Source organism: Bos indicus, chromosome 9, assembly GCF_029378745.1.
Source record: "Bos indicus isolate NIAB-ARS_2022 breed Sahiwal x Tharparkar chromosome 9, NIAB-ARS_B.indTharparkar_mat_pri_1.0, whole genome shotgun sequence".
In the NCBI taxonomy this organism is placed as follows: Eukaryota; Metazoa; Chordata; class Mammalia; order Artiodactyla; family Bovidae; genus Bos; species Bos indicus.
Genome location: NC_091768.1, coordinates 27,189,487 through 27,205,711, shown reverse-complemented (window position 1 = coordinate 27,205,711; position 16,225 = coordinate 27,189,487). Strand labels below are relative to the sequence as shown.

At 37.0% G+C, this 16,225-nt stretch overlaps 1 protein-coding gene across 1 annotated transcript in view; it reads left to right on the top strand.

Annotated features, from left to right (window-relative positions):
• NKAIN2 (sodium/potassium transporting ATPase interacting 2) overlaps positions 1-16,225 on the top strand; it is a 1,176,020-nt gene that overhangs the window by 627,519 nt on the left and 532,276 nt on the right. The window contains exon 3 of the mRNA XM_070795835.1: positions 11,941-12,021. Coding sequence (XP_070651936.1) covers positions 11,941-12,021 — 81 coding nt within the window. The remainder of the gene's footprint in view (positions 1-11,940; positions 12,022-16,225) is intronic.

Sequence of the window (16,225 nt, the reverse complement as noted above, 5' to 3'; positions counted from 1 at the left end):
ATACTGGAGTGGGTAGCCATTCCTTTCTCCTAGGGATCTTCCCAACCCGTGGATTGAACCCATGTCTCCCACATGGCAGGTGGATTCTTTACTGTCTGAGACACGAGGGAAGCCCCAAGAGGAATGAAGTTTCCTTAATTCATCAGCCTAAAATAAGACAAAATATATGTATTTTGTGAAGAAGGAAATGGCAACCCACTCCAGTGTTCTTGCCTGGAGAATCCCAGGGATGGGGGAGCCTGGTGGGCTGCCGTCTATGGGGTCGCACAGAGTCGGACACGACTGAAGCGACTTAGCAGCAGCAGCAGCAGCATATGTATTTTGACCTGCATCTGTATTTGGATGTTTTTAAACCAAGCACAGAAAATAGGCATTTTTAAAGGTTGTATTATTAGATTTACCCAACTAGGGTAATTTACATATTTTAGAAGGTTGTTTACCTGACTATTAGACTAGGTTTGAATTTGATAGGCTTGGGGACTAATAAAGCTAAGAAGAGATTAAAACCTTTTTGGTTGGAAGAGATAATATATTTTCTAATTTCAAAAGGAAAGTGATAGATTATACTTAATCAATATTCTCAACCATGACACACCTACCACATATGCTTAGTGAAGCATATTTTCATAAATTTTGAAAATGCCATGCTTAACTTTTAACTTTTACTTTTAACTACTTTTAACTCTTTAGGGAGCCTTGTTTTCCTTATTTAACTATTATTAATATTTTCCATAGCATTTTTCTTTCTTCTCAAGACATAGATGTTTTATATTTCTAGTGAGACAGTTGACACTCTGTATTTTTCCTCTTTGCACGTCCCTGAAGTTAAATCATGCAGATTGCCAAAAAAAAAAAAAAAAAAGAAACTACATCTGATTTGTGTGCTTCCTCCATGGATAGTCTGAAATCTTTTACTTACTTTAGGTGTAATACTAGATTACTTCTCTGTTTAGTTGAATATGTACAGTCTTACCAAAGCAAATGGTTGAGTATTTCTCTAGAAAACAAGATATACATAAAAAATGTTAAATAGTAATTATCCATTTTTGCATATTAAAGGAAACAAAAATTTAGAATGTACACGGGTTAGAGTGGGACACAAATGTGCCTTCCCTTCATTTGCTGCTAACAGAATCCCAATATGTGTATGGTTGTCAGAAGTCTAAGTAGAGTCTGGTCCATAGGATGAATTAAAATTGGCATAAAACCACCAGGATAACCCCAATTCTCTTTGCCAGTGATTGGGTTTAGGAAAGGAGGCAGGTGAGACAGTTGTACTTAATGAGATGTAAGGAAGTCTGCTGAGTGCATTTGGGAATTTTTTTCTTTTCTTTTCCAAAAGAATAAAATGTTACAGAAGGAAGGGATCTTTTCTTCCCAGCACTCTGCCTGTAAGTGTTAACTGTATGAGGATTTAAAAGACAATCCCAAAGGTATAGACCCAGAGCCACAGCAGCATTGTGCCTACCACACACCACTTCCAGACTTCATGTATGAAAAAAGAAAACCCTAGTCTGTAAACCACCTGTAGTTCAAAAGCTTCCCTAACTGAAATTGTTGTTTTTTGTTTTGCTTTCATTTTTATCCATATTAGCACAGTGATTCTGAAATTAATAATTTCAGCCTTGCTTTTGAAATAGTAAATGAAAAGCTATTTGACAAAGTGAAAAAGTACTTTGATGATGAGAAAAATAGTATGTGGTTTTTCATGACTAACATGCACAGATATGTTAACATCTATAAATTTGGAACTTCACTCTCCATATAAGCATTGCAATCTAAAAGGTATCCAAGCACCTGCTTTAGAATACTATACTATCAATGTAATTTATATTTATTTGTGGCTACTGAGTTGAACTTGGCCTCACTGATGTGTCCCTATTTGCTGTAATTGCTACACAATTAATTGGATCATATGTGTGATATTCAGAATCACCCTCTAGATGACTAAAAAGAATGTAAAGACAAGTGGGGAACCAGCTACCCTGTCGAGCAGGTTGAGCAAGCCGACTTTATTTTTGATGCATTAGCATGATTGTCTTTTTGACGAGAAAGTTTGTACTATGTACGAATTTTCAGAGCAGAACTTCCCAAGAGTGTCACAGCTAATAGTTTGCAGATGTGTTGGCATGTTGAGCTCTTCAGGAACCTGGGGCGATCAGAACCCCTGAGTCAGTCACTTTCAGTTGCATGCCATCTCCTTTGTTTGTATCATTGAGCTTTCCAAATAGTGCCATTGTCTATGTGTGCCATGAATTCTTAAAGCACAGTTGAAAGGTTATAATTCAGTATATGGTTAATCATATATCTTTTAAATTTTATTGCTTGTTAATAAGGAGAGGGGATTCAACATTTTTAGGTATGCTGCTGATGCTGCTTAGTCGCTCAGTCATGTCTGACCCTTTGTGACCCCATGAACTGTAGCCCGCCACTCTCCTCTGTCCATGGGGATTCTCCACGCAAGAATATTGGAGTGGGTTGCCATCCCTCTCCAAGGGATCTTCCCAACCCAGGGATCGAATCCAGGTCTCCCTCACTGCAGGTGGGTTCTTCACCATCTGAGTACCAGGGAAGCCCTTTAGGTATGCTAGGATACATTAATCAACTAGAACCATATATGGCTTCAGAGTAGCCATAACAGTCATAAAAATATATACATACAGCTTAAGGTAATGGTTTCCACTCAATCTGTGGGATCAAGTATGGCAGTATTCACTAGGGGTTAAATGCTAAAAATTTCTAAATTGCTAAAAAGTGATACTGAAGAATATTTGGATGGGCATATTTTAAACAATTAATAATTTAAGACCTTTCTAAATTTTCAAGGTAATTATGATGGCTGATAAATTTAGGACTGCTGTTTATTAGAATTCTTAATATTTTGATGATATGATATAATTTTCCCAACTAAATATGATCAATCCATTATATTGATAATGACTATTACCTTCTTTCCCCCTTCCTTGCTTCCAGAGTTAGTTGCAATAAGAAGTTACTTGAATCGTATCTTTCTCTAGGTATTTAACCTATTTTGACAATTTTTAAACAAGTCTATAAACATTCTAAATGTGTCAATTTCTGTATCCTAGAACTTTATGCAATAGCCTTGTATTGTTAGAATGTTGGGAATACCCTAAGAACAGGTTGAGACTCATAAAATAAGAATTTTTTTTCCAGCAAAGACTTTCACAGTAATTACATAAGGCATATAATAAGTAAAGCAAGAGTCAAACATGACTGAGCAACTAAGCATAATACATGCCATTCAAGAGATCAGCAAAGGAATGATTCTGAAGCAGCAACATAATTGCCCCACCCCTCCAAAAAAAGTGGATCTTAATTTTGAAGATAATTACATTTATTCACAAGTGCTTAGGTATTATACTCCTCAGGGTTACATTTCATTGACAGCTCAGTTGAAGGGAGAAGAGAAGATTTGGATTGGTGTATTAGTTTCCTAGGGCTGCTGTAACAAATTCCCTCAGACTTCGTGAATTAAAACAACAGAAATTCATTCGCTCTCAGGTCTGGAGTCCAGATTCTGAAATCAGTATCACTGAGCCCAACTCAAGGCTGATGCTTTCTACAGAAGCTCTAAGGGGAGATCTAATCCCTGCCTCTTCCAGAGTCTGGGAGCTACAGAGTTCCTTGGCTTGTGGCCACGTGAAAGTCATCTTTAAATCTGTCTGTTCTGTTTATCATGGAGCTTTCCTAGGAGCTCAGTTGGTAAAGAATCTACCTGAAGTGCAGAAGATCTGGGTTTGATCCCTCTGTTGGGAAGATCCCCTGAAAAAAGGAATGGCTACCCACTCCAGTATTTTTGCCAGGAGAATTCCATGGACAGAGGAGCCTGGCAGGCTAAAGCCCATGGAGTCCCAAAGAGTTGGACATGACCGAGCAACTAACACTTTCACTCTATTTATGTGTGTAAGATAACCATCTGCCTTCCACTTAAGAGGATGCCCATGATTTCTTTGAATTTTCTACGAATTTTCCAATATTCATTCATTCAATCATTCACTGATGTTGAAGCTAAAACTCCAATACTTTGGCCACCTGATTTTAAGAACTGACTCATTTGAAAAGACCCTGATGCTGGTAAAGATTGAAGGCAAGAGGAGAAGGGGACAACAGAGGATGAGATGGTTGGATGGCATCACTGATTCAATGGACATGAGTTTGAGTAAACTCCAGGAGTTGGTGATGGACAGGGAGGCCTGGCGTGCTGCAGTCCATGGGGTTGCAGGGAGTTGGACACGACTGAGTGACTGAACTGAACTGAACCGATGATTTCTTTGGGGGCACCCATATAATCCAGGATAATCTCCCCATCTCAAAATATTTAACAGTTATATCCACAAAGACTATTTATTATTTTATTATTATTATTTAGCTATATAAAGTAACAAGTAGTGTTAATAAATTCTGCCATTTTTGTGCATGTGAAGCTGGGTACATCAGAGTAACATAAAACAGTATTAGATACATAATTTTTTTTTGAATTCACATTATAATAGTTTTTTTTTTTTAATCCATTATAATATCATCTTAACTGTGATGTTCAGGTTTCTAGATAACCAGAAACTGAGGCAATTTCATTTTCTTTGGTGTTAGTGGGAAATTTCAACACAGGAAAAACTAGTGTTATTACAGTTCTTTAACTATGATTTCAAAAAGCAAGAATATCGAAAAAGATGAGTTTTAAATTGTTTGCTGACTGGAAAGAAATGAGTACTTTTTTGTGATGTCACTTCTAGGCACAAGGTGTGATGACTATGTGACAATAAAACACAGTTGCCTTTTAATAGATTGAAGATTTTTTTTTCTCTCACATATCACTTTCAGATCTATGTATTACACATCTTAAAACTCTGCTATATGAACAGATATGCATGAATAGAATTACTATCTAATTCTTAAACTGCATGAATTTCAGCTTTTAAAAGTGTAGATTGGTATTTTCTCACAAATTCTTATGTTTTATTAGCCTTTCAAACCTCTTATTTGCATATGTCAATTAGGATGTTCCTATATAACTTGATTTATTATTATTTCACATCAAAAGCTCTTTCAACAGAATCCTTCTAGCCTTAGGGCTATAAATATCCTTGTCTGAAATATGTTGCATGAGTTGAAAGAAATTAGTTATATACAGGTGTCTTCATGGTGGATGAGTATCGTTTTTTTTTTCAATCTAAGGGAATCATTTTCCACTTTTTGCTTCAAGAATAGAATGCCTTTGGGGATTCTGTTTTTATTTTGAGTTGCATAAAATTTAATAGCCGTGTTTATATGTTCATTAAAATGATGCCTGTTGGATATTCTAACATTTATAGTCTGTCTTAGAAATAGTCCATTTAAACAAAATATTTTCAGGTATGATTTAATATGTCAAACTGAACTGAAATTTTTTATGCAAAATCCAAATTTATAGGAATTGATCAATATAAAATAAGAAAAGCACAAAAAGTTTAATGATAATTAGTTGAATAACTTATAGTACATAATTGCATTGCAACATATGTTACAGAATATTCAATGAGATATTTTAATCAAGTGCAAAAAAATTCAGGTAACAGAATATAGAGAAAGATTCCTGTGGTAACATATATGACTGAAAAATGCACTAATAGAAAAAGTACATATGAAACATACACTAAAATGATACAAGTGATTATATCTAAGCATGGTAATTTTCTCAATTTGCTATATATGATCAAAAATGTAAATATTTTCTACAATAAGAAAATTCTATAACTGAGGGGAAATATGATCTTATAAAATAAATTGAGAATTATGTGGTCTTTAAAATGTGTCCATAGACATAAAATCACAAGGAAGCATGAGTATGTAATAGCAGCATTGGTAAAATAAGAAGGTAGAAACCTGCCTTTCTCTTTGGTCTGCACTGCAGTCTATGATTAAAATTGGATTTTTATCAGATTCTGGCTGATTATCAAGTTAATTGTAATAGCAGTATACTTTACTTAATGTATTTAGTATGTTTTATTTCTTATAATTGAACATTCCTATAGCATGATGTAGATGTAATAGGATTTATGAATTAGGAGAAAGGATTTATATCATAAAGCAGGCAATCCCTGGTCATAATATGATCAAGAATTAGAAAATAAGCTGCTTTATCTGGGCTACTTTTGTTCTTTTATATCATAACAATGGATGAGAAAGTGATGAGAATGCCTAAGCAGAATAAATGATGCTTATTGTTGAAGATGAAAAAATAAAGCTAAAATAAGGGCTTCTTTTGTGGCTCAGACAGTAAAGAATCTGCCTGTAATGCAGGAGACCTGGATTCTGTCCCTGGGTCGGGAAGATCTCTTAGAGAAGGGAATGGCAACCCTCTCCTGTATTCTTGCCTGGAGAATCCCATGAACAGAGGACCCTGGTGAGCTACAGTCCATGGGGTCACAAAGAGTTGGACACAACTGACAAACACTTTCATAATTAAGTATGAGCAAAAGATGAATATAGTCCAATCATTTTGACCAGGGATATTTATTTTATGAATATACATGTATATATCTATTAAATATATTTTCATTGTTAATATTAAAACACTTGACTGTCCACAATTCTAAACTGTCAATTAAAGGAGCTGTTTCTAAGACGTGATTCACTAATCTTAGGAATGCTTATAATGAACTACGATTATGTCACACCCCAGCCTGCTTACCTTTCTCACTGTATTTCCAGTACCAAGCTTTCACTTCTCAAACCCTTTCTTTTGTATTTGGCCATTTAGTTTTGCCCCTACTTTATTCTGAGCAATGAACATTTTCAGCAGTTAGATGAATGAATCACTTGGAAAGACTATTTATGATTACATAGTCTTATCATTTGGGAATCCCCAGTGGCTCAGGGGTAAAGAATCCGCCTACAGTGCTGGAGACATAGGAGATGCTAGTTCAAACCATGGTTCAGGAAGATCCCATGGAGAAAGGCTTGGCAACCCATTCCAATATTCTTTCCTGGAAAATCCCTTGGACTGAGGAAACTGGCAGTCTTAGTCCATGGGGTCACAAAGGGTTAGAAACAAGTGAAGCTACTGAGCACTCAATCTTACCATTTAGGACTCTCCATCCTCACACTACATGAATGATCACAGTTTTCTCATGAAAATCAAATCTGGAATGAGTAGAAGAAGTTCTTCCGAAAATGAAGATTTTTCCCCCCATATTGCTGCTCATTCATTGATTGATTACAAAATGTTTATTGAATACCTATTTTGTACCAAGCATTAACTTAGAAACTTAGGGGTATATGTATGGATACAAATAGTCTTTTCCGTCAAGGACCTTATCATTGTGCAAAGGACAAAAACGATGCAAATAATTGGATATAAGACATCTGGAACAAAATTTGGGTAAGCCGGATCTTCGATTCAGTTTGGATCAATTTAGTCTCTCAGTCGTGTCCAACTCTTTGCAGCCTCATGAATTGCAGCACACTAGGCCTCCCTGTCCGTCACAAACTCCCAGAGTTCACTCAAACTCATGTCCGTTGAGTCGGTGATGCCATCCAGCCATTTCATCCTGTCGTCTCCTTCTCCTCCTGCCCCCAATCCCTCCCAGCATCAGGGTCTTTTCCAAGGAGTCAACTCTTTGCACGGGGTGGCCAAAGTACTGGAGTTTCAGCTTTAGCATCAGTCTTTCTAGTGAACACCCAGGACTGATTTCCTTTAGAATGGTCTGGTTGGATCTCCTTGCAGTCCAAGGGACTCTCAAGATTCTTCTCCAACACCACAGTTCAAAAGCATCAATTCTCTGGCGCTCAGCCTTCTTCACAGTCCAACTCCCACATCGATACATGACCACTGGAAAAACCATAGCCTTGACTAGACGGACCTTTGTGGGCAAAGTAATGTCTCTCCTTTTGAATATGCTCTCTAGGTTGGTCATAACTTTCCTTCCATGGAAAAGTGTCTTTTAATTTCATGGCTGCAGTCACCATCTGCAGTGATTTTGGAGCCCAGAAAAATAAAGTCTGACACTGTTTCCACTGTTTCTGCATCTATTTCCCATGAAATGATGGGACCAGATGCCATGATCTTAGTTTTCTGAATGTTGAGCTTTAAGCCAAATTTTTCACTCTCTTCTTTCATTTTCATCAAGAGGCTTTTTAGTTCCTCTTCATTTTATGCAATAAGGGTGGTGTCATCTGCATATCTGAGGTTTTTCATATTTCTCCCAGCAATCTTGATTCCAGTTTGTGCTTCTTCCAGCCCAGCGTTTCTCATGATGTAATCTGCATAGAAGTTAAATAAGCAGGGTGACAGTATACAGCCTTGATACTCCTTTTCCTATTTGGAACCAGTCTGTTGTTCCATGTCCAGTTCTAACTGTTGCCTCCTGACCTGCATATAGGTGTCTCAAGAGGCAGGTCAGGTGGTCTGGTATTCCCATCTCTTGAAGAATTTTCCACAGTTTATTGTGATCCACACAGTCAAAGGCTTTGGCATAGTCAATAAAGCAGAAATAGATGTTTTTCTGGAACTCTCTTGCTTTTTCCATGATCCAGCGGATGTTGGCAATTTGATCTCTGGTTCCTCTGACTTTTCTAAAACCAGCTTGAACATCTGGAAGTTCATGGTTCACATATTGCTGAAGCCTGGCTTGGAGAATTTTGAACATTACTAGTGTGTGAGATGAGTGTAATTGTGCGGTAGTTTGAGCATTCTTTGGCATTGACTTTCTTTGGGATTGGAATGAAAACTGACCTTTTCCAGTCTTGTAGCCATTGCTGAGTTTTCCAAATTTGCTGGCATATTGAGTGCAGCACTTTCATAGCATCATCTTTTAGGATTTGAAATAGCTCAACTGGAATTCCATCACCTTCACTGGCATTGTTCATAGTGATGCTTTCTGAGGCCCACTTGACTTCACATTCCAGGATGTCTGGCTCTAGGTGAATGATCACACCATCATGATTATCTGGGTCATGAAGATCTTTTTTGTACAGTTCTTCTGTGTATTCTTGCCACCTCTTCTTAATATCTTCTGTTTCTGTTAGGTCCATACCATTTCTGTCCTTTATAGAGCCCATCTTTGCATGAAATATTCCCTTGGTATCTCTAATTTTCTTGAAGAGATCTCTAGTCTTTCCCATTCTATTGTTTTCCTCTATTTCTTTGCATTGATCGCTGAGGAAGGCTTTCTTATCTCTCCTTGCTATTCTTTGGAACTCTGCATTCAGATGCTTATATCTTTCCTTTTCTCCTTTGCTTTTCACTTCTCTTCTTTTCATAGCTATTTGTAAGGCCTCCCCAGACAGCCATATTGCTTTTTTGCATTTCTTTTTCTTGGGGATGCTCTTGATCCCTGTCTCCTGTACAATGTCATTAACCACCATCCATAATTCATCAGGCACTCTATCTATCAGATTTAGTCCCTTAAATCTGTTTCTCACTTTCACTGTATAATCATAAGGGATTTGAATTAGGTCATACCTGAATGGTCTAGTGATTTTTCCCTACTTTCTTCAATTTAAGTCTGAATTTGGCAATGAGGAGTTCATGATCTGAGCCACAGTCAGCTCCTGGTCTTGTTTTTGCTGACTGTATAGAGCTTCTCCATCTTTGGCTGCAAAGAATATATCAATCTGATTTCGGTGTTGACCATCTGGTGATGTCCATGTGTAGAGTCTTCTGTGTAGCTGGATGAGGGTGTTTGCTATGACCAGTGTGTTCTCTTGGCAAAACTCTATTAGTCTTTGCCCTGCTTTATTCCATATTCCATGGCCAAATTTGCCTGTTACCCCAGCTGTTTCTTAACTTCCTACTTTTGCATTCCAGTCCCCTATAATGAAAAGGACATCTTTTGTGAGTGTTAGTTCTAAAAGGTCTCGTAGGTCTTCATAGAACTGTTCAACTTCAGCTTCTGCAGCGTTACTCATTGGGGCATAGGCTTCGATTACTGTGATATTGAATGATTTGCCTCGGAAATGAACAGAGATCATTCTGTCATTTTTGAGATTGCATCCAAGTACTGCATTCTGGACTCTTTTGTTGACCATGATGGCTACTCCATTTCTTCTAAGGGATTCTTGCCCACAGTAGTAGATATAATGGTCATCTGAGTTAAATTCACCCATTCCAGTCCATTTTAGTTCGCTGATTCCTAGAATGTCGACGATCACTCTTGCCATCTCCTGTTTGACCACTTCCAATTTGCCTTGATTCATGGACCTAACATTCCAGGATCCTGTGCAATATTGCTTTTTACAGCATCGGACCTTGCTTCTATCATCAGTCACATTTACAACTGGGTATTATTTTTGCTTTGGCTCCATCCCTTCATTCTTTCTGGAGTTACTTCTCCACTGATCTCCAATAGCATATTGGGCACCTACTAACCTGGGGAGTTCCTCTTTCAGTGTCCTATCATTTTGCCTTTTCATACTGTTCATGGGGTTCTCAAGGCAAGAATACTGAAGTGGTTTGCCATTCCCTTCTCCAGTGGACCACATTCTATCAGACCTCTCTACCATGACCCGCCCATCTTGGGTAGCTGGATCTTACTGGATCACAAAGCAGGGATACACCATTTCCAACTGGGTATCACTCGAGAGATGATATTTATATTGACCTCTGAAGAAAAATAGAGTATTGATAGGTGGTAAGAGGAGTACTTAAGAAAAAGAAAAATTACTAAAGGATAAAGAATAACATACAAAATGGCACAGAGGTAAGAAATAACTTTCCACATACATGGAAGAGAAGCAATCCAGTACATCTGTAAGTCATAATGGCTTGAAGGATGAACTGAAACGTGTCTGAAAGATAACATGCTCCAATATTCATGGAGGTCCTTGAACAGTAAAATAAAGATTTTGGAACTTACCATATAAATAATGGGAGTCATTGGTATTTATTTAGCAGAGAAATGATGTAGAAGCCTCTTGTTTCATCTTTTTTTGTTGTTTTAATCACACTTGCTGCTCTCTGTGTTTATAGTACCCTCCCATGATAGTCCTTCCAAACCCTGATTCAGTTATTTGGTAAACTCCATAGGTTAGCTTGGTTCACCTCTAACGAAGGTGTTTCAACTCTTCTGTTAAACTTCGTAGGACTACCTCTTCTCAGAATACTTTATACACTTTTGCTATCTTTCTTCCTTAAGCTCAGACTATACATCTTTTTATGATTCTTGTATAAGAAGCATCTGTTTTCTGATCTACCTCCTTTACTTGCCTTGAACTCAGGAAGAATGTATCATTGGTCTTTTATCCTCAGTGTCTTTCTAGCATGTTGCTAACAAGGGGCTTAATAAATTTTAGCTAACTGAACGCTCAGGACTATGTCTTGGTAAGAAAATTTTGTTGTTGACAAAGACAGCACACTGAATATGACAACAAAATAGAATTAGAGATAATAACTAGATGGTCACTATAATGGGGGATCACAAGAGGATAAACTAAGATGAAAAGATAAATGGAAAAAAAGATACCAAAGAGAGAAAGATGATTAGATGGGACAGAGATATGAAAACTGATTTGAAGATGACCCTAGGTAACTTGGGGAAAGGTTACATGTTATCAAGCATTGAGTTGATCTTGCTAAAGGAAAATAAGAGTTCTCTTTTTGAAGGGTTGTAGTTGATACATCTATTCAGGCATTATATTTTTTTGATGTCTAGAAACCATAACCATACCCCCTGAAAACAGAAATGTTGGCTGCTATCTATTTTGTCTAAAAAAAATGAAGACATTATCCCTAAGCTAGTTTGAGTTGTAACACTACAGTGAGGGGAAAAAAAATCAAACTAGAGATAAATGTACATCTCATCCTGTTTCTTAGAAAGAAGTGATATCTAATATTCCCCACAAATCTTTAAGATTTGGTGTTCAAAAGTTCAAGTTCTATTTAAATCTTACTCAGCTGATTCAAAATTAATTATGTTATTCTCTCTTGCTTTTCTACAGTATGCTGTCTGGCTAGTCCTCTGGGTTACGTGGAATGTGTTTGTTATCTGCTTCTATTTGGAGGCTGGGGACCTCTCAAAGGTAATTTGCCATCTGATTTGCCTGAGTCATCAGTTGTGTGTTAACAAGCCTCTTCCTAAGTAAGGCAGTCTCACCCTGCTTTTGTCACGTAGATGCACCTCATATGAAGGTAAATCGAAAGCTGTCCTCATCTCTCTCTCTGCATTTCTACCATCAAAGAAATATTTCAGTGTGTCACAAAAACGCCCTTTATTATTTTAAGCAAAGCTAAAGTAAAATATTGATTACTACAATGAGAAGAATGCGTACTTTTAAAACATTGACTCATGAGCGAGTTCTGAAGCAGAGTAGGAATTTTATCAAAGGTAAGATCTTGAAGGTTTTATGAAATCACTTAGTTTGCTTATTATTCTGCTGAAGACTTGCCTAATTAGACCCAAATACCAATGTAATAATTCAAATAATTAATGAGTTTTAGTTGAATAAGACTGTTACCAGAGGGATATAATTTATCACATAAATGAATGAAATAGATATTTTGTTCTAAAACAGTCTCAGAAAGACTTAAAATACTTATATTTTCATCCAGGTTTCATTTCGTGCTGTACTTCTATGAATGTGTGTATGTTTCTGTATTTGCATGTGTGTCTTGCTATTATATTTCTAACATAAATGCCTTTACTATGGAAATAATGCAGTTTGTACATCTCTACAACCATCATCCTTCTTCTATTGAATGTAGTTAACAGCAAATAAGTCAAATAAGACAATCCATTCAAAACAGTAGCAAATCCTACTTGAGACACTTGAGAGAGTTGTAAACTTGTACATTTTCATAGTAATTTTAAAAGAGATTATAAAAATGTTCTTTTAGCTCTCTATTCCTTAGAGCAGAAAGATGATGCCGAGATGTTGACACTTTTAAAACCCAGAGATGATAACCTGCTTTAAAACGCTAAAAGAGCTGAAAGTGGCCAGGAACTCTGTTCGCAGGGCTAGATAGCTTGATGCGTGGGGGATGGGGTCGTGGTAATTCACATTTCTAATCTAGCATACAGGCACTTCACAAAGCTCTTTGAGCATTTTCAAGTCTGTTTGTTTATTATTTAACTATGATTCTGAGTATAAATAATCTTGACTTTTTTTTTTTTTTACTAAAGCAAATGATGAAAGATAAGAGGGTGATGCTATCATATGAGATATAGCCCAGGCTTCTGGAACCTGTAGTTTTAGGATCGGGTTTAGGACAAGTTCTCACTGGGACCCTCTGCTGTATCTGCCCTGGTGGGTGGCATTTCTGTGATTCTCACCAGGCGTCATACTCCACACTCCTGGCAGCAGGTGGTCCCTTCCTGAACATGTCGTGACCAATGAAAAGGAATTGTTCAGGTGACTCTCAGAAGGACACTTAATTTTCTGCTTAAAGCTCACATTTCTTTCAGGCCAGAAAAGCATGCATGCTTCACAGGACTTGAATTCCTTGCCCAATTTATACACACTGCTGTAAAATGTAATTTCTTCAAAGAGATTCCTCACTAAAATGACGTTCAATGACATTTTCAATAAAATAATCACCTTAATCATTGGAAGACAGGTATTCAGGCATATTGGCTAAGCAAGATGATCTCACAGATTAAAGAGTTTGTTTAATATTAAAAAAAGGAGAGGTTTGAACCAGGCCGGCTACACAAATGTTCTGTAATTTTGCTTCCCACTCCACATGATGACTGGAGAAGGCAATGGCACCCCACTCCAGTACTCTTGCCTGGAAAATCCCATGGATGGAGGAGCCTGGTGGGCTGCAGTCCATGGGGTCGCTAAGAGTCAGACATGACTGAGCGGCTTCACTTTGACTTTTCACTTTCATGCATTGGAGAGGGAAATGGCAACCCGCTCCAGTGTTCTTGCCTGGAGAATCCCAGGGACGGGGGAGCCTGGTGGGCTGCCATCTATGGGGTCGCACAGAGTCGGACATGACTGAAGCGACTTAGCAGCAGCAGCAGCCACATGATGACTGTAGGCACTGGATAAAGCTTGTGATCTCATGACCTTGGACGTGGGCATTGGAATTGCAGTGAGACCAAATCCTAAAACGTTAGCGTTTGAAAGAGGTGAAACCCAAGCTACTAAGAATTCTGCTAATGCACACAGGCAGGTATCGGCTGTCCCTTGGCAGTGAAGCAGTTAATAATATTTCTTTTTCTTTTCATCTTATAAACCAAGGCTAGACTCTGCAGAGCACATGAAAATTTAATAATTTCCTTTTAAGAAATAATCTAAAGGAAAACTATAAAGGGCACAGTTATATTGTTATCTGTACTGAGTTTTTCCTCCCTTTTCCTGCTCAAAGGGTTTGAGAAACGTGTATTTATGCCATTTAATTCTTTAGCTTCTGCAACTGCCTCACATTCTTCAAGTAATAGAGTGCCAGAAGGAAGCAATGGTGATTGAAAAATGTACAGATATATGAAAGCTCAAAAATGGGGCTCCTGAAACTGCTGATAATACTTAGGTTACAGAATATAAACCACTTTATTCCCTCACCTCCTCCCAAAAATTGTTTGACCATATGAATGGGTCAGTTTGTTTGAGGCTGAAGGACAAATATGAGAAATAAAATCAGGGAGGACATTCTGTAGTCTTTATGTATGTGCGAGAGTGTGTTTATTTCCATAAAGCACTTTGTAAAGGAGTTATTTCTCCATAATGAATATTGGCAAGAAATAATGCCAAGTAGTACAATATTAAGGCAAACTCGAGTTACCCATTAGAGTTTAGAATTTTGTGTTTTCTTATTCCAGTGTCTTTTCTACTTTTTCTGCTAAACTATCTGCCATGTACTTATGAGAGAAACAGTTTTTAGTGTCATTAATGAATACCTTCAGGAATGAAATGGCTTAATTATAATAATATGATACACACGGCTGACTGGGTTGATCTTCAGTTTTATTTCTATCCATAATTGTATAGACAATATTTTCCCATCAAAAATTCTGTGTAAATCCAACATCATTATTACAATATCAATTAATATAGTTTCATTATTATCCCCATGAGATTTAAGCAAAAATAAAACTAATCAGAGAAATTTCTTTTAAAAAATTTTATCTCAATGATATTAATAAAACATTGTGAATGTCATCTAAATCAGCACTTAATATTGTAGGAACAAATAAACATATGGCTTACATAAAAACCATTTCCAAACATTTACATTGTATAATAACTATTTCCACACTATTTATATTAATGGTTTAGGTATTAGTGTTGTGACTAAATATTCTGAGGGCTTCCCTGGTGGCTCAGATAATAAAGCATTTGCCTGCAATGCAGGAGACCTAGGTCTGATCCCTGGGTCTAGAAGATCCCTTGGAAAAGGAAATGGCAACCCCCTCCATTACTCTTGCCTGGGAAAGTCCCATGGACAGATGAGCCTGGCAGGCTACAGTCCATGGGGTCACAAAGAGTCAGACACAACTTAGAGAGTAAACCACCACCAAATATTCTGAAACACCATACAGTTAGTTACTTCCTAGGATGATATTTTAATAGATGCTCTATTAATGATACAGAGATGGCATTAATTTTTAACCCAAAATGTTTGCTAACTTTGTAGGCAACTGCCTTTGAGCATTAAATGTGACCTGAACTGTTAGACTAATAGTTGGTGAATTCCTCAGGTAACTTGGTCTGATTGTTTTATGGTATTATTTTGGTCAGTTCTGATTTTCTTGCTCACATGTCAAATAGAAATAGAACTAATTCCAGTTGTTAACCAAATTGAGTTATTTTGAAAAGAGAAGAGATCTGCTATTCTATAGCTAACTTCAAAGTGCCTTGTTAGAAGGAATACACATAATATGTAATTCACTTACTAGCTTCATCACCTGGGAAAATGAAATTTATGAAATGATTTTCAAATAGTTATACTCAGGAAAACAAGATTAGTGCTCTTCTGATGTCTGCAAAGAAAACTGTATTCTATCGGATGTGTCACAATTATAAATTACTCTTAGGATGAAATTATATCTTAACACTTTTATTTATGTGACTATCTTGAGATCTCAGTTTCTACTCTGGTCGTTTATGGGCACCATCAGTGAAAGATAAACCCTTTATCTTTAGAAATAAAATAATTTACTTACAGATCATGAAATGTAACCAAAGGATTATTTTACACTTAGAACAGTCCAATTTGTTTGTATTTAGCCCTTTGATAATATGGAGGCAGGTATATATCTCCTGTTTCATTATATTACCAGAA